At 35.9% G+C, this 19,035-nt stretch overlaps 1 protein-coding gene across 1 annotated transcript in view; it reads right to left on the reverse strand.

The window, feature by feature from the left end:
- LOC144434958 (protein mono-ADP-ribosyltransferase PARP14-like) overlaps window positions 1-19,035 on the reverse strand; it is a 69,536-nt gene that overhangs the window by 15,600 nt on the left and 34,901 nt on the right. The window contains exons 19-36 of the mRNA XM_078123492.1: window positions 18,362-18,523; window positions 17,644-17,724; window positions 16,460-16,630; window positions 15,984-16,064; window positions 14,839-14,937; window positions 14,125-14,277; window positions 13,760-13,855; window positions 13,026-13,193; window positions 12,477-12,572; window positions 12,043-12,210; window positions 11,672-11,761; window positions 11,336-11,464; window positions 11,006-11,179; window positions 10,428-10,685; window positions 9,521-9,757; window positions 7,123-8,856; window positions 6,235-6,714; window positions 930-1,096 (exon numbers count right to left, since the gene is read on the reverse strand). Coding sequence (XP_077979618.1) covers window positions 930-1,096; window positions 6,235-6,714; window positions 7,123-8,856; window positions 9,521-9,757; window positions 10,428-10,685; window positions 11,006-11,179; window positions 11,336-11,464; window positions 11,672-11,761; window positions 12,043-12,210; window positions 12,477-12,572; window positions 13,026-13,193; window positions 13,760-13,855; window positions 14,125-14,277; window positions 14,839-14,937; window positions 15,984-16,064; window positions 16,460-16,630; window positions 17,644-17,724; window positions 18,362-18,523 — 4,544 coding nt within the window. The remainder of the gene's footprint in view (window positions 1-929; window positions 1,097-6,234; window positions 6,715-7,122; window positions 8,857-9,520; window positions 9,758-10,427; window positions 10,686-11,005; window positions 11,180-11,335; window positions 11,465-11,671; window positions 11,762-12,042; window positions 12,211-12,476; window positions 12,573-13,025; window positions 13,194-13,759; window positions 13,856-14,124; window positions 14,278-14,838; window positions 14,938-15,983; window positions 16,065-16,459; window positions 16,631-17,643; window positions 17,725-18,361; window positions 18,524-19,035) is intronic.

Consider the following 19,035-nt stretch of genomic DNA (forward strand, 5'->3'; position numbering starts at 1 on the left):
AAATAAGCCACTAAATGCAGTTTTCATATAGTTTCTCATTTAGTTACCATGGCAATATTGAAATCTAACTGTGAGATTACGCCACTTTGAGCATCCAGATGCAATGTTTGTACCATTGTTTCATACTGTTATACAATATGTTTGGTTACCATGTTGAGCACGGAATTCATTTTTAATAAAATTCTTTCCTGAGAATACACTTCGTTCCATCACTTTGAGTAATCTAATCTATGCATACATGTAGTTTTTACATCACTGCTATATACACCTTGGCTAAATGAGTGAATTCATATAATATCAGGCAACTGTAACCAAGCAGCAGACGATAAAATTACTTCATTACGATCTGTCTTATGATATGATCACAGGTATTGAAATGCATTTTAGTAATTACCCCATGCATTGTCTATAGGAACCTTTTCCCCCTGGTTTCCATGGCAAACAGAATTGGTTAATACGAATGTTTTATATCGTGGTGTCAATGCACGTATGTTAATTGTATGTAACGAGTTTTCTGGTGTGAAAGTGATTATTTATAATGGACATATGGGTGAAAATTGGCTATTTAAATGGATGAAAAGAACTCTACTACATTTTTCTACTTGGAAACACAATGTTAAAGAACATATATCAAGTCCTTGTTTTTAAATCAATAAATTGTAAAACGTTGAAAAATTTGTAAAAAGTGCGTTATTGTATGTATAATAACAAACTTTTTACCAGCTTTTGTTGATGTTACTTTTTGCAATTTATTGAGTTATAAACATGGATTTGATGTATGTTCTTTTACATTGTATTTCAAAGTAGAACAATATAGTGTAGTAAGCTTAAGATTTGGTCAATCACAAATTAAAAAATAAATATCCATTGTCATCCACATGACCATTTTAACAGGTTTTCTTGTCAACATTTAAAAAAAAATTACTTACACGCTGTTTGGCAATACTTCCTTTAACCAATGTTATCATTTTTCCTTCACTAGTTTTAGCTGTATTTGTATTCGGAATATTGTCGCCAAGTTCCGCTCCAATTTGACTGAATCTGCTACCTTCCCCACCAACAGCTCCCAAAGACATAAAGGTAGCATCTTGTATGCCTAAGAATTATATATAGTTAAAGAGATTCGGTAAAGCCCTTTGTGGGGCAAATTTGACAGACACACACAAATCTCTCTCTCCCTCTCTCCCTCCCTCTCCCTCCCTCCCTCCCTCCTCTCTCTCTCTCTCTCTCTCTCTCTCTCTCTCTCTCTCTCTCTCTCTCTCTCTCTCTCTCTCTCTCTCTCTCTCTCTCTCTCTCTCTCTGACATCTCCTCACGTCGAAATTTGTGCACACCTATATGTCGTAAATATTTAGGGTGCTCTCGTATGGGGTGCCGTTTGTAAACTTATTTATTTAACTATATTATTTGTTCAAAAGTCATTATTTAACGCAATTATATGTATATAATCGTTATTTACAAATCATGTAAGACCTGATAATTTATTCATATATAATTTATAGTCGACCAAATTATATACATATAATACATTATTTAAACAATTTATATAATGTATTATTTATAAATAATGTAAGTGCAAGTCTATTATATGCATATAATAAATTATTTAGACATTTATTTCAATATACATTATTTATAAATAAAGTATGTGCAAGTCTATAATATACATACAATGCATTATTTAGACAATTATTTATATATAATGTATTATCTATAAATAATTCAAGTGCAAGTCTATTATATATATATAATAAATTATTTTGACAATTATTCATATATAATGTATTATTTATAAATAATGTAAATGCAAGTCTATTATATACATATAATACATTATTTATATATAATGCATTATTCATAAATAACTGATTTCTAAACCATGAAAAAAGGTCTAAATAATGACATGCTGCTAAATAATGAATTTGCACTGTATTCCTTATTTAGCTCCATATTCATTATTTAGCTGATTTACGCGGTCAAAGGTTGGCCATCATGGATACAAAAGCATTACGATCAATTTCGTCTTTTCCCCTAGTCTTTTAATGTTAATTTAGTAAAGTTCATGATATTCAAAGAACATAAAGTTGTTTATTCTACATGTTCAAGTTCAAACATTCAATATACGTTGTCAGATATAACATTCGGCTGTAGCATTCGGCGACTGTCGGCTGGCACAGACGTGCTACTGTCACAGATGACATATTTATATTTTCAGTAAACTGAATATTTTAACAACATCGCATGGCCTAGTTTGACTAAAAGGTCAAAAGACTGTCTCAAGGATATCGGATTTAGACCACACAGGATTCCAAGCATACTCGAATACATGAGACGACGGTCTGCATTTCATAAATATCTAGGATTCATAGTGATCATTCATCAATGTTTTGAGTATATTTTTAGGGCATGATCACGCCTAGAAAAGCTCTATATGGAATGCATTGATTATTTGGCCATTGGCCATGCGTTATGTATATTTAGACTTTAAGGACGTCAATAAAGCACACTGCATGGGGACTGACAGGCACTTCAGATTTGGCAAGAGGACTTGGCTTCGTGGGAAGTCAATGAACGAGGCACTATGCTGGGTGTTTGCCTTCGTCTCGAGTGTAGATTTACACACAAACTGTGTAGTCTGAGCTAATTCCCTTTAAAGTTCAAGTGTGATCCTGGTACGTACATACAGAAGTTGAGTCAGATATGAGATATGAGAGTGATTCGGGCGTTATTACTTGGTCTATCAGCTGTGTGCGGAGAGCAGTAGTAATATTGGTGGCGATCCGGGGCTTGAACAACAGTAGTAATATTGGTGGCGATCCGGGGCTTGAACAACAGAAAGTAATATTGATGGAGATCCGGGGCTTGAACAACCATTTGTGTGTATAATGAACCAAGTTTGAACCTTACGAAGACTAACCGACAACCTTTAAGAAGAAAATCACAACCCCACTGGGTGAGTAAAACAAATTAACACTGTAACGAAGAAACAATGATGCATGAGAAGAAAAAGTTTGTACAAAAAAAGATGCGGAGAAGATTCAAGAACTTTTCGAAAGGAAACTTTAACGATTATGTTCCAATGGTGGGAATGCTACACGAACTAGAACTGATAATATTGCAGTAACGGAATATAAAATTGCAGAAGGAGAGAATGTGTCTGAAAGCGTGGAATTTTGAATAACGAGACAACAATAAAGACTATGACAAACTTTAGGTGAAGCCATCAACGCGACCAACTGACATTCGATTCCTACAAGCACGAGTATGAAGAACACTTTAATTTTCAACAAAAAATATCGGACGCTTATACAGAACGCAGCAGTTTGCATGTGAAGTACATATTTAAGACTTTTGACGGACAAAGAACTCATTAATCATACGGTAGTAAATTTTTTTTCAAGATTGACATTATTATTATTGCTCAATTCATTTCTATTCACGATCAGCGAGTTTGTTACTGTGTGTACAAAGCTAATCATGAGAGACGTGTAAGAAATAATAATTGTATGTTCGATTTAGTTTGACGATGAATACTTTTTGAAATCTATTTTCTTACCACAATCATTTCAGTGATGTTGTTATACATCTCAATGGTCGCGTACAAGCAGAAAGAATATTATTGATTTATCTATGGAGAAAATTTTAGTTTTAATAAGGATATTTCTTGAAGTATGGAGTATTGGAAACTCCTCGAAGTTTTGTTGACTCTGAGTTGTAGTGAGCCGAAAACGCTACAGATAAATGCGTTGCTCACACGTTGAGTCTGATTTTGTGATGTAAGGTTCCTATGGTAAAGGAAAGAACCAAATTGATATAGTATTTTATTGAATCTGCTGTACAAGATAACTATTTGAATTCGAATTTGGGTGTAAAACAGAGATCCGACCGAAATGAGCTGTGTTAATGTCTATACAAATTTCCTTTCAAATTCCGCAAGAATTTATGAAATTCCTCAGAAAGGACTATTTTCACTTGAGCTGCGTGCATAATTTCTAGTGGTATTGATTCAAAGGGTATATTGAATTGCAATGAGAAAATTACCAACCTACTTATGGTCAATCAGGTTACTTGTAATGAAAACTAAATTGACTTATTGGATTAATATTAATGGTCTTAATAGTTCTGTACAAGTCGTTAACATACTGAAGATGTCAAATTTTAAACATGGATGAACAGCTAAGATGCCTGTAATGTTTAAATAATGACGTAGGGTTTCTTACACGACAATGATTGTGTTGGCGCAACTGACTTCTCTTGATGACTGTAACAGCTGATTAGTTAGTGTAACTTAAGGATAGCTGTAAGACAATACATTTAGGTCAGTGTTCTTGATAGCTGATATCAGGGTGAAATCACAAGTTACTAGACTTAGATTACTTGAATAACATTGACTGGTTAATTTTGACTTCACTAAACAAAGACGACGTCACTGACACACACTTTTATGCTACACCATTTTTCATAATATTGATTTCGTCTGCAGTTAAAGATTCAATTTGGAATATGATCACGAATATGGCATGCTGACCATTTGTCAGTGACAATTTTCAATATTGGCGTGATGAAATATTTAAGAGTTAATATTTATTCATAGCATAGATATGTAATGTCATCATTTGATTTTACGAGACAGATACCTACATTCCTTTCAGATAGGAATACTTATGTTATAATTTAGTTATGTACACGATGAATCGGGTATAACTTGGTCAACATTAAAACATTCTCCTATTTATATTTCTTTATGTTCAACTTTTAAATGCTGCAGATATAATATTCCTAGCACAGTTCTTTAGACCTGAGAATTCTATTGATGACTGTACTTGTCTGGTAGTGTTAATGAAAATAGAGGGGGCCCGAACAGTACGTTATGGATGGTCATATCTATCAGTATGATTGTGTGAATGATTGAAAAAGACTGGCCAGTCGAACGTATGTTTGTGATGTGATTGAGAAGTACACAATTCAATAGCCAACTCAGGATATAATTATTCTACGATTCAATTTTCTAATTATCTGTGATGTCTCTCTTTGATGTCATTTATTCATTAAAGTACATGTTGACGAAACAAGTATATCTGGTTCGGAATTAGAGATTTTAGCAATCTTAGTTTTCAAGGGTCGTATAAATTTTACATTTCTAACACTTCATACGAAACAGCATTAATTACTTCTAAGACTTTTCAATTTTCATTTATGAAGGGTAAATTATTTTTACATAGTTTAGTCTGTAACGAGGGCGTTACAAATTTTGGAAAGAGGGGAAAGTGTCACAGATGACATATTTATATTTTCAGTAAACTGAATATTTTAACAACATCGCATGGCCTAGTTTGACTAAAAGGTCAAAAGACTGTCTCAAGGATATCGGATTTAGACCACACAGGATTCCAAGCATACTCGAATACATGAGACGACGGTCTGCATTTCATAAATATCTAGGATTCATAGTGATCATTCATCAATGTTTTGAGTATATTTTTAGGGCATGATCACGCCTAGAAAAGCTCTATATGGAATGCATTGATTATTTGGCCATTGGCCATGCGTTATGTATATTTAGACTTTAAGGACGTCAATAAAGCACACTGCATGGGGACTGACAGGCACTTCAGATTTGGCAAGAGGACTTGGCTTCGTGGGAAGTCAATGAACGAGGCACTATGCTGGGTGTTTGCCTTCGTCTCGAGTGTAGATTTACACACAAACTGTGTAGTCTGAGCTAATTCCCTTTAAAGTTCAAGTGTGATCCTGGTACGTACATACAGAAGTTGAGTCAGATATGAGATATGAGAGTGATTCGGGCGTTATTACTTGGTCTATCAGCTGTGTGCGAAGATCAGTAGTAATACTACGTCTATTTAATGCCTGTAGAACGGCTCGTGTAACTACGGCTGCTAGCTCGGAGGGATTGTTTCTTGTTTCATCCATCTCCATGTTTGATTTCGAACAGCTTACTGGCAGTATAAAATGGCGGTCATACAGGGGTCTTCGCGCAATTTGACTGCCACTCCACAGGGATGTTACACCAACAACGTCCAGCCGACAGTCGCCGAATGTAGCAAGCCGAATTGCGTTAAATAATGACTTTTGAACAAATAATATAGTTAAATAATAAGTTTACAAACGGCACCCTATACTCTCGGGCTATTTAACGTTCAGGGTACATACAGCTAGAACCTATTACCCTTGCCTACCCCACATGCAATCCGTTAAAGCACAACATGGCGTCCTACCTGTTGAGTAACGCTGCTCGGTAACTTTAACCTCCCCACACTTCTTTTTCATCACATGCATTATTGCATTACATTGTTTATCTGAATCGCCAACCAGATAGATTTCTTGCAGATACTGTACTGGTTTATCTTCACAGTACTTTTGGACCGCACCAATAATTATTTCCATGCGTTCATTAACCGATAACGTTTGTCCCATCGATATTTGGACAGGAATAGCGATTGAGGAATATTTCATCTTGTTCACCTTCTCCAGACTACTGTACACTGCATCACCCAACAAAGCCCCGTCTCTGGCTGTACCATGGCCTCGGATAGAAGCACTGTGAAAGCTTTGTGAACTCGCGGTTAGGTCAACAATATGGCAAAGTTTTTTACATGGCAGATTTCCAGCTGTTGTGAATATAACTTCACCAACAAATGGAGCTCTTGCCATCATACTTCTTACTTGAGAACACTCTGTTTTGACATCCCAACCTCCTGAATAGTAGGGAATACTTTAATATTAATTAAGTGCTACTCATCTTAGTCATCTCTAATACTCTGCTGTTAATTATGGAAAACATCATTTTCCTTGGTGTTCCGGCTATTTGGTACAAATGTACACTTGAAGTACGAGGTGTGTGCCCAAAACTGCATATGTCCTTTCATATTGCAAAAAGAACTACATATTGCCACCATTTGTAAGTGTTCTCTATGATTTCATTATGCATGTCACAGAAAGTCAGTCACGTTCTAACCAATTAATAGCCTGGAGTGATGAATTATTTCAGAGAAGACACGTCTGTCTGTCTGTCTGTCTGTCTGTCTGTCATCTCTGTGTATACACACACGAACGAATGTAAACATGTACTTAGCCATCGAAATAGTAAAAATACACTTGTTTACCTGCATCAGCAATCGTTTCTGCCAAACTACCAAGTGGCTTTAATGTTTTGTCTGCTGTAGTCATGATGACATCTACAGGCATTTTTGTTACATCTTCTCTACTCACGATAAGGCTTTTTCCACTTTGCAGGACGCATGAACCAAGTACATCAGGGTTTGGGGGTTTTGGTAGCTGTATTTGGTCTTCTTCTGGTAGTTGGAATGCCACGTCTTCAAGAGGGTTTGTAACATCGATAGTACAGTTGCCTTCTTTCTCGGCAAACTCCACATAACTTTTACCCTTTTCCTCTTGTAATAATTTTGGCATTCCAGGTTGGTCTATGGGATGCTGGAATTGGTAGACTGAATTAATTTCTTTTTGCAACTTTTCAGACGCAATGGAGACATCATCTTGAATACCACTCACAATAAACCCTGGCCTGTCGCCCCTCTCACACTTGCTTATTTTTAGTGATGGGCTTTTCGACTGCTTTTCAATGGTATGGACCCTCTCTTTTCCTGGACCAAGAAGGAATCTTACCATTCCATTTTCAACAGGGCGAAACTCTTCTACTATGGTATTTTCGGACATGAAGCCGTCAATCTCCTCGATAACTGTATTTACAGCATCCTCAAATCCTACAACCAATATCTGCTGATTTCCATGCAGTGTCTTTATTTCAACAGCACTGGTATTACTTTCATGTAGTTCCTGAATATGTTGCTTCCATTTTTCCCCATGTACTGATTGTAAGGATAAAGGTGGTATTATGATGTTTCTTTCTACAACAAACGTGTTGAGAAACTGTCTCACCTCGTCCAGCCTTTCACGATCTTGGGCACTCAATGCTAAGTCATCATCTTGGACTGCACAAATGGCGTCAAACCTGCTGGCTAACACGTCACATAAACGGATGACCACGTCTTCATGACTAAGAAATGTATTCAAAGCTGATGATTGTGTTCTGTATGTAGTCTTTGGGATGCGTCGACAGTCTTCAGACATATCAAATTTTGCTCCCTTTATGTCAGAGATATGTCCTTCTAGAGTAACGGCATCTCGGGACTTGATACTGACTTTCAAATCTGGGTATGTGTCTGTTATTCTGTCTATAATGTGGAAGAGTTCCAACTGCTTCACCATCAATTCATCGGGTTTCCAGGTATCTGATACTCTTGACCTTTCTTGTTCGACTTTCTTCTGTATCTTCAATATAACGTTATTGACAGTATCTTCTAAACGATCAACTTCTGCCTTTATACCAACTATAGTTACTGTCGATGACGACCCGTCGATTGCCAGTTTTACCCGTTCATTTACTATGGAGTCATTTTCTAGTTCTTTCTCGACAAGTAAGAGTATGCCTTCAACCACTGGAATGGTCACAGTCGCAAAAAGCTGTAGATACTTTTGTAAGGTAGATGATGCTTCCTTTGGCCAACTCCTTACAAGTTGTTGAGTCTGTGATGCTTCCTGTATATCTGGAACCAACTGCACATTTTCATTTCCTCCCTCGCATGGCCAAACAACACGAGCATGTACTGACATCAAGGTCTGATCTAACTCGTCCCTTGCTTGCCGGCTTCTCCAGATAAAGTCTAAGACTTTGTCCATTACAATGCTGATGGGCATGGGCATACTTAATGTTGGTCCGTCTTTACTGACATGGCAGCCGAGTCGATCGTAATAGCGGTTAACGTCAATGCTGACTTCACAGATGACATGTTTTTTCTGTTGTAGAATCGAATTTACAACTGCAAAAAGTAATACGGGGAGTGAGTAGTTAGGTTCAGACCCTGTTTAAAATCAATCAATCAATCAATCAATCAATCAATCAATCAATCAATCAATCAATCAATCAATCAATCAATCAATCAATCGAATTAGTGAATCTGTGGTGCTAAACAGGAAGAGTACGAGACCTATGTACATGTACAAGTAAGAGGGCTCATGCAAATAGATGGGAGGTATTGTAAGTATGGTAGGGAGATTCAGTGGTAACTGTTGTTTTTATCACTGAAGCAATGTTGTCTGGAATACTGGAATTCTGGATTCATAATTAAAAGATGTGTATTGGATTGAAAATTATTTTCTTGCATGCTAAACAAATCAAAATATTTGAAATGTCAAAGTACATCGCATAACAGTATTTGATGTGATTGCAGTAGTTTTTTTCAAATGTATGTATGCACACATCTCAACGCATGGCCATATGGAACGTGCAAATGACGACTTGTTTAATGTTTCTTCCAGGAAAAGACTTGCGTAGCGTAAACGGTTTGACTTCCTACCTGTCTTTTTCGAATAACATGCTATTAGGGCGAACCTTTCACATCGCATATGGAAATTACAACTGATACAAATACTGGCATGCTTAGCTTGTATTCTGATAAAAGCAAATAGGTGTACTGTATTTACCTCTGTGATCTTGGAAAGATATAACTGCCGATTTCTGTTCCTTATCAACATTTATACTGGTTATGTCTCCACCACCACTCACACGGTCATTGCTGAAGTACAAGTCCAAAAAGGTTTTGTCCGCTCTTTCGGGTAGGTTATTGACTAACACACTGTTGGTGCAATAGCAGTACTCCATCTTCAATCTATGGCCTTTCACGTCATCAGACGAAATTTTCCCCCTTATTGTTTTAAAATCTGGTGATCAAAAGGAGACGTGGGTTTGCAAAATTATATTCGATGTAATTATAACATGTAGAATGCTACCCCTAGTATTTTGAGTGAAAAGAGCCCTATTACATCTTGCCATACATAATCTGGAATGTAAAAACTTTCCATTATTAATAACTTCAATTGTTGTAAAGTGTGTAAGCCTGTTTCATGTGTTTTTATGTACTTATAAATCACTGATAGTTGATACAAGTGATACATTTCACTGTCTCGTTGATAGTCACTTTGTCTTTGTCTTGATAGAGATTGCGGTAAATGTCATATGATAACGTTTTTGAACAGAAATCACTTATCGTCCTATTATGCATATATTGCTGCCCCTATCATTTTGCCTTCAATCATCAACAAACTAAACCCCTAAAATAACAATAGGTCCACTAACGTTTTACTTGAAGTTGTTTACATACACACGCACACACACACACACGCACGCGCAGATGGTTCTCTGTCTTTAGGAGTATGGATCGTTAGTTCGTTTGCGTTACATTGAATTTACACTTTTTTGTCATGTGAGTTGCTGTTGTTATTGTTGGTGTTGTTTTTGTTTTTGTTGTTGCTGTTGCTGTTTCTTTCTTCTTTTTAAAGGGGGGGGGGGGAGGTGCTAAACAAGATATGCTGAAAATAAGAAAAAAGTTACCTTGGATTTCTTGTGAGTATCTTACCAATGCAGTATCCGTTCGCTGACCAAATAATAGCTCAGGTGCCTCATCGATACCAGTCCACTTCGACAATAGTAGGTTTAATAGATGCTTACTAATGTCTTCAGTAAGTCCTTCTAAAAAAAAGGAAGTCTTGTCCTTCGGTAAATTTGGTTTCAGTTTACTCTTAGGCTCCTTTACCGCCATGTTTCGTCCTCCAAGTTCATGACAAGGTTCTGCAAGGATTCTGTCCACAGCTGGAGATGGTGATGAAATAAATATGAAACAAATGTCTTCGTTTTGCAATTGCCAAAAGTCTTAGTGACCAGTATTAATGATTTTCATGCATTCAATTTCAAGTTTCAGACCGTGCCAAATCCAGTAATGTTGAACATTTTATAAATGAAGTTGTGGATGGTTCATAACCCTAACAAATATTATTGTAAACATCTCCTGTTTATGAGTGTAATAACTGCTTTTACCAGTTAATAATATAGAATTTCGTTTTGAGGATAAATATCCAAATCGTTATTACAGTACATGTACGATGGAAAATGATTTCAATTTCCACTCTTACCTTCCCGACTTTTAAATGTAACAAGCAGTACGCCATCTTTTATTTCGGTGTCTTCAATGGAGTCGTGGCCGGCACATTTCTCAAGATAGAGCTTGAAAAGGAGGTCTTCGTACGGTTCATATTCAGTTATTTCGACTGTACAATTTACATCTTCATCTGAATCACTGTCAGGCCCTGTGGGTTTATATGGAAGGAGTATTTGCAGTCATACATTACCATGGAAAACTATGGAGTTACTTAAACACATAAGGTAAGTGCGAAAAACTATGTTTTGACTTTCTTTATATTTATTATGTCCACACAAAATTGTTTCTATGTAAAGTAACCCACCATGATAGCTTGATGTGTCAGACGTGTCAACTGTATTTCCTCGCGCTGGTTTGGTGGCCAAGGAGTCTGTTCTCTTCTTCGGCATGTCTGATTTTGGAGTTGCACCATCCGTTACGGTTTCAAGTACGTCTATAAGTAAAACGAGAAATAAGTTGCAAATTGTAAAAGGGACCCCATTAACAAAACTTATAACTTAGGAGCCTAAAAAACAGTAGCCAATATTAATGCTGTCCAGAAGAAACGTTTGTTTCTTTGGAGAAGAATTCAACATGATAACAAAACATAGGGTAACAGATCTGATTGCGTATATAGAAATCGTAAATAAAGATATCATACCTTGTTCATCAGTCCAATCTCCAATTAATCTCACTTCTAGCTTGACAGAATCAACCGTATGTTTTCCTTGCTTCAGAACACGAGATGCAACTGTTAGTTAAAAGAGGATTATAAATGTGAATGCAATGCAATACGTCAGTTGAGATTTTTGTTGAACAGATACAGAAAACGATCTTACTCTGTTTTGCCTATTATGTATGTATGTATGTATTTATGTATGTATGTATGTATGTATGTATGTATGTATGTATGTGTATGTGCAGGTATGTATGTATAAGGCTCTGCATTGAAGTTAAAACCGTAGGCACCATGAATGGGTTCCTTATGGCACAGTATCAATATTGAAATACTTCTTATGGCCAGCAACTCACCTTCTGGGCCTTCGAAAACAACTCGAAATTCATTAGGAAGAAGTGTTGAATCTACAATAGGACCGCCACCAGATCTCCTTTCATTTTCAAAGTACATATCAAGTGTATCTTTGCTAGTTGTAGCTTTGAACTTGGTGACAACAATTGTTGATAACTTTCGCAGTTCATCTTTAAAAAGAAAGAATTATACGGATATGTATAAATTACACTTGTTCCATTATAGGAAAGAGTTCATAATATAAATGTTTTTTTAAGTATATTTTTCAGTCTACATTGTTTCATTGATACAAACAGAACGTATGCTTATTTCCGAACATCGCCAAATCAGAACAGTTGTACCATAGCTTACAATAGTACTATTGACACTCATCGTTCTCGTATATATTATGTGTTATGTGTATGTGTCTTTCATTACATAAATAATTCCTACTTACCCTTTTCTTTTTCTTTGATTATTTCCTTCAACGATTTAACTGATAGCTGTGATCCACCAACAGTGTGTTTTTGGCGTCTATGGACATTTGCAGCAACTGGAATGAATTGAAAGCGGGGGGAGGGGGGTTGGCGTTAAAAACATCTGTATATACCATCTCCATAATGAATACATGATTAAGTTAATATCAAATTAAAAAAGGACACATGGTATGCCTCACTGAATGTCAGTGACACCGAAGTCCAACTGGTTGTAATAAACATGTGGAGCTGATGTTGCGCAAGTGTTCAGGGCTGTAGTAGAAATATTAGGCAGTGACTTCAGGGATATTAATATACTTTCACAGCGATATGAACATTTGTTATATATACACGAGATTTTATCGATCTCTCCATTTATCGGAGAGGTTCTCTTTTATTGTCTGTGGCTATGCATTATAAATGTATATCCTCAAAATCAATTGTCTAGAAGAAGTTCAAAACATCCGAATGTACAAGGTATCTGTCCTTATGGGATCATAATAATAGTTCTCCACATGATTCAATATTACCTTTCGCCGAGTCATATATTATATGCAAGCATCCATCTATCATTTCTGCCTTTACAATATGACCTCCACCAGAACGTCTGTTACTTTCGAAATAAAGTTCCAATGATTCTTGTGATGTACTTGATTTAAAATCAGAAATTACTAGAGTTGCATCTACCATGGCTGCCTCTAAATGAAAACAATAACAACACAGACGACGTCATTTCTGTATACATTTAAACAATCGGCAATTGTTCTATACAGTCAATTAAGAAAATAAGACGACAGAGGAATGAAGATGTATATGTTTAAGAAAATATCGTATATAAGGTATATATATATATATATATATATATATATATATATATATATATATATATATATATATATATATATATATATATATATATATATATATAGTGTATATTATATAAAGCTGTTCAATCTAAGCAGCAAATGCTTATTAAAATCTCCTTTTCCCCAGTTCGTACTTAGTTGTGTACAAACAAATACCCCTAGGAAGAAAAGGGGGATTTTAACAAGGGTGTCTGTCCAATTAACATTTACATCCATAGACAACGGAATGTGTACAACCATAAGATCGTAAAGAGTGAATACAACTGTATTATACAGTTTAATGCTTAATGAGACATCTGAGCTTCAGTGATCTGATCAAATGACAACCATACGTAAACATCAAAGCTATCTATTACGTTGATTATTCCAGTCTTAAATTAGTAAAAATCTGCCCATACCTTTAGCTTTCATATTTTCTACTTCTTTCATACTTGTGACTGTGAAAGTCGTGCCTTGAAAACAGTGGTTGCCGTGGTTGAGCACCCGGTCTGCAACTAAGATCGAAAATTACAAAAACTTTAACTTTTAATTCATGTTAATGTACTACTCCTGTGGAGTACGATTGTTCCCAGTTACAATTTGAGTTTTGCATAAAATTCATGGAAATTGATGTCATAACCTTACGTCGTAACCTTATGGGTATGACTCCTGGACAAAAACACGAAACGAACAAATAACACTAACACTAGAGGCTGTCACGAGACAGTCATTCATACATCTAACAGCCGTGGTAAGTCGCAAATAACAAAATTGCATTAGTTACCATCTCTTGATTCGTATGTGATGAACAGCTTTCCATCCTTCAAATCAGACTTTTCAAAAGTACCACCTCCAGATCGTCTAGGACTTTCAAAGTACATCTCCAAATCTTCAATAGATGTATTTGAAAAATCACTGACCACTACTATTGCATCTACTAAAAGCATAAAAGACGTACTAAGAATTATACTACGGCAATAGTTATTTGCTATAATGGTATTAGCACAATGAGTAATTGGGTGAAGGATGCGAGACCAATATGCCATGAAATGATACGATATCTTTTATTTCCCGATCAGAGAAGAGAAAAATACATCACGAACATGAATACGTAAGAAGCAAAACAATCAGGTCGCCGAACAGGAGTAAGAAAATAGCGATGCCTGTCTGACCACTGGAAAGAGTAAATAATGGTACAAGTTTAGGGTGTAAAGAAATATACAAAATGTAGCACTACCGTTGATCCACACTTTTAGAAATGATAACGAGGGTTGAATGTAATCCAAGATGTCCCAGTATGTTTACCTTGTAGGCAATGCATGGTTTAAGAGCATTTCTAACAGACATAAAGCAGGTCATGTACAAATATGGACAATCACCTAAACATTTCATGTCAACACATTTTATAACTGATGTCATGACCAACGCCAGGCAATTTCACTCAAAGTATAAACTTTAAGAATATCAATAACTATAAACTAGCAATTTGAAAACCTACCGTTTGCTTCACGCACTCTTGTTTTCGGTATGGGAGGTTTCTTTCGAGGTTTAGGAACTCCTTGTTCAAAACTAGCTTGTTCAAAACTAGTATCTTGCACTTGAGCATTGTAGGGAAATATAAGGTACATGAAATGTTAGAGCACGATTTTGACATTCTATTTAACCATCTAGATACTAAAAAATTACATTTTTTGATCTTCGTGCAATAGAAGGAAGGCACTATGTTGTTGTGAAAATGAAAACATGACAAATGTACATAAACGTTACAATCCAGAAATGTCATATTTGGAATTTTGGCATATTCTACCAAAATTTAATGAGTTAACAACAGCTGACATACTAATATATTGATTTATCTACTAATCCTGAATTAATTGCATTTATCGCTAGTAGCTAACAATTGTCAAGTGTTTTGATTAAACAACATACATGAGTATTTGTAAACAAGGTGACTTGCTGATTATCGAATTATATATATCGTGATCAACACCTACAGGTGGAAAATTTACATATGCCATAATCTCAAATCTCAATCTTAAATATTCTGGTGGAAAGTTCACCATGTCTTCTAGAACAATGACTCTAGGTGAGAGATCGTTTATTTATAACAATATATAATATTTCTTTATATTTATGTTCAGAATGATGACATCACTATAATGTCAAGGTGACAACTAGAACTTATCTGCTAGGGACATGGGAAATATTCACACTTTAGAGTTTGATTTACAACGCAACTGTTGGTGTGCTGTGTCTCTCTCTGCCTAAGTGTAAAAGCGTACTTGTGAGTGACGATACCTGTGTGGCTAATTCCTAATATAGACAAGCTCGTTAGATTCTGGTACCCTAGAAAGATAACTAGAGTGGAGAATTGCTTATGTTCTGCCGATCTACCTACAACTACACAACTTGGACACCGAAAAACCTAACATTAGGCAATCCCCAGAACCTCACATTAATAGATAAACAAATTTCATTTCAGTGATGTAATAGTTGCATGGTTAGACTAACTTTGTAGAACTGCCTTCGTTATTGTGCCTTCTGTGGAACAAATAAGAACAAAGTTTGTAAAAAATTTGTTTCCGGTGCACAAATCTCGACCTTTAAAAGCCTATTACAAATCTCGAATATCACAATACTTACCTACTGATTCTGTTCCTAAAGCAACTTTTAAAGTAGCATTTCCGTATCTGTGATTTTCCCGTTGGCAAACTCGCTTTGCAACTACAAGAGTAGAAGACGAAAAGCAGGAACTATGTTTAACTCTGTGTGTGTGTGTGTGTGTGTGTGTGTGTGTGTGCCTGCGTGCATGCGCGTGCGCCCCCGCGGCACACATACATACATTATTTACCCTTCTCGTTAAATGAATGTGGTATTGCAAGAATGTGATGATGAAGACATTACGTACTTATTATATAGTACCCACTTTGGAGGTAATACTTCAACTGCTGCCTTAGTTACATAGCCAAAACAACATACATACATACATACATACATACATACATACATACATACATACATGCATGCATGCATGCATGCATCCATCCATCCACCCACCCTTCCATCCATCCACCCATCCATCCATCCATCCATCGGACACCTGTGACATTCATACCCACCTTCGCTTGATTCGAATCGTATCAAACAACTACGACTATCAATCATTTCAACGTTCGCAATGTCGCCACCTCCTGAGTAAGACTCATTCTCAAAATACATTTTTATCAGATCCGTGGTTGTTCCTGGCGTCAATCCGGTTACTGAAATTGTATCATGTTCAGCGGTAGGTTCTATTTAAAAAATATAGATATAGAAACCAAAACATATAATTTGTGAGTTATTGATTGTATATCAGAGCGGGTTTGAGGTAACATGTACAATGGTAAGATTCTTCCTTTTATTCTTCCGTTCGTTGTGTTGAAGATCGATCTTTCCATTTTTATAACATAAAACAGAATTTTGCACTTGACGATCCAAAAAGGTTAATATCTTGATTTGCATTAGTCGATGTCATTTCTAGTTAAAACGTAGTACCTGTCTGGTACTAATAGATGGTGTACAGGTCGAAGCCTGTTTAGTGCACTTAACAGGGTACGTACGTTTTGGGTAACCTTCTCATTACCCCATTCCCTGCCCCCCCCCTTAAATTTAACTGTTTAATCCAGTCACTTGGCTGGGAATCTTACTGTAACAAAGATATTGCCCAAATTTGGGCACTATTATATGTTACACCCACTGAGAATGTTCGTATCATCTACTGTAGCTCCTGTAACCCTAGCGCACCTACGGACAAATTCTATCTAAAAGCCCCCTTCAAATCAGCATGAATCCCTTTGCAGTGAAGTGGTTACAGCGCACGACGTCTTTGAATAGAGAGCAATAGAGTGGTACTGTGTCTGAGACCTACCCCTGGTAGTCAAGGTATAGACTAACAATTTTATGCACACTCACAACAGATGTTCAATTGAACAAATTTAACAACATCTAAGGTGTAGCAGCATTATGTTGTTGTTGTTGTTGTTGTTGTTGTTGTTTTTAGCTTGGTGGCACTGTTATAGTTAACAAGGTTGTAGTAACACAGTGTCATTGAAATGGTAACAAATAGTGGCCAGTTTCGTTTATGATTAACGAGTTTGGGGACAATTACATTGTGTAAAAAATGTCCCATTAAAAGGAAAGTGTCCAGTTGAGAGTTATTTGAGAGCATGGTTCAAATAATCGGACGAGATGGAGTGGCGTATAACTAACATTATACATAAATATCATCATGTCACATTTTCCTCACAAAGTTCTTGTTACTTACCACTTGATTCTTCTCCAATTACCACTTTCAATTCGTCATTTCCAAGTTTATGGCACTTATGTTCACAAACTCTCTCTGCAACTGTAAAAAAACATCGCATAATTAGGAAGCTACATCAAACTTGGGTATTTTATTTGTTAAAATTCTGTTATCACGTTCAAAGTCCCATTTACCTATATCCTAGAGGGCACAAGGCCTACAACATTTATTGTTTGCAGAACACTTCACTTGATCTATTGTACAGAAGCAGGAAGAAACCAAAAATGATCGTGCTACATTGTCTATCAGAAGTTGGAGGAAATATTACCCCAGACATCTTATCTTAAGCAGAATTTAATCTAGGTGAGAACGAAAGGTGCAAGCAAGAGAGGTCCTGATAGTAGGACACATATACGTAACAGTACTGTTCAACGTTTATCTCCATTCTATGAAAATCTCTATTCTATGAAAATTTGGTTGTTGATACAATTAATAAGTCATGCCATGCTTACAAGATATCTAGTCAATACATACGCTTTAGCTGTTGCGATAGGCATGTTGTATGAGTGCTTACAATTCGCTGCTCGTCGCCCTTTGTATAAGTTGTAAATACATTTTGGTGTTGCTATGGCAATGGTTGGTACAGATGGTATGTCGTTATTTCTCACGATTATAATGACCACATACATGCCTTAGGATTATAGCAAGAAATCGACACCAAAATGCATTATTTACTGACCTTCTGGGGATTCGTATCTTATAACCCAGGCTCCATTGTCTTTCATTTCAATGTCCTTGATTTCACCACCGCCTGAATATCTTTCATTTTCAAAATACATTCTAATCCCTTCTTCAGCTGTTCCAGGTCTTATACCTTTGATTGTAATTGTTTCTGGCTTTCCTGTTATCAAAATAATGGAAAACATCAAGAAATATACAATATAATTAATATATATATATATATATATATATATATATATATATATATATATATATATATATATATATATATATATAATTAACCACAATTTACCATAAAAGTAGTGCCGATGGTATTTTGTATTGTGACAACTAGTTAGTATTGAAATGCCTCAAACTGATTGCAATTCATTGGGGTCGTCTTGCAGACTTCAAGTCAATCGACGAAAAGTGATACGTTATCTTATTTTAACAGATTAGAATGCTAATAATATAAACACATATAGTGTCCAGAATTTAATAATGAAGCATTAACCTGCATGGTGAATGAACTATCTGAATCATGTTTAAGGCCAATCCATCCATCCATCCATCCATCCATCATTTGTTAATTTTAAAGCCAGCAGATATATATCACTGTCTTGATTTTTTTCAACAGCGTCTGTACCCAGACGAAGTCCAAATTTATCAAGTGGTGTTTAAAATATAAAGTCG

The sequence above is a fragment of the Glandiceps talaboti genome, chromosome 1, assembly GCF_964340395.1.
Source record: "Glandiceps talaboti chromosome 1, keGlaTala1.1, whole genome shotgun sequence".
In the NCBI taxonomy this organism is placed as follows: domain Eukaryota; kingdom Metazoa; phylum Hemichordata; class Enteropneusta; family Spengelidae; genus Glandiceps; species Glandiceps talaboti.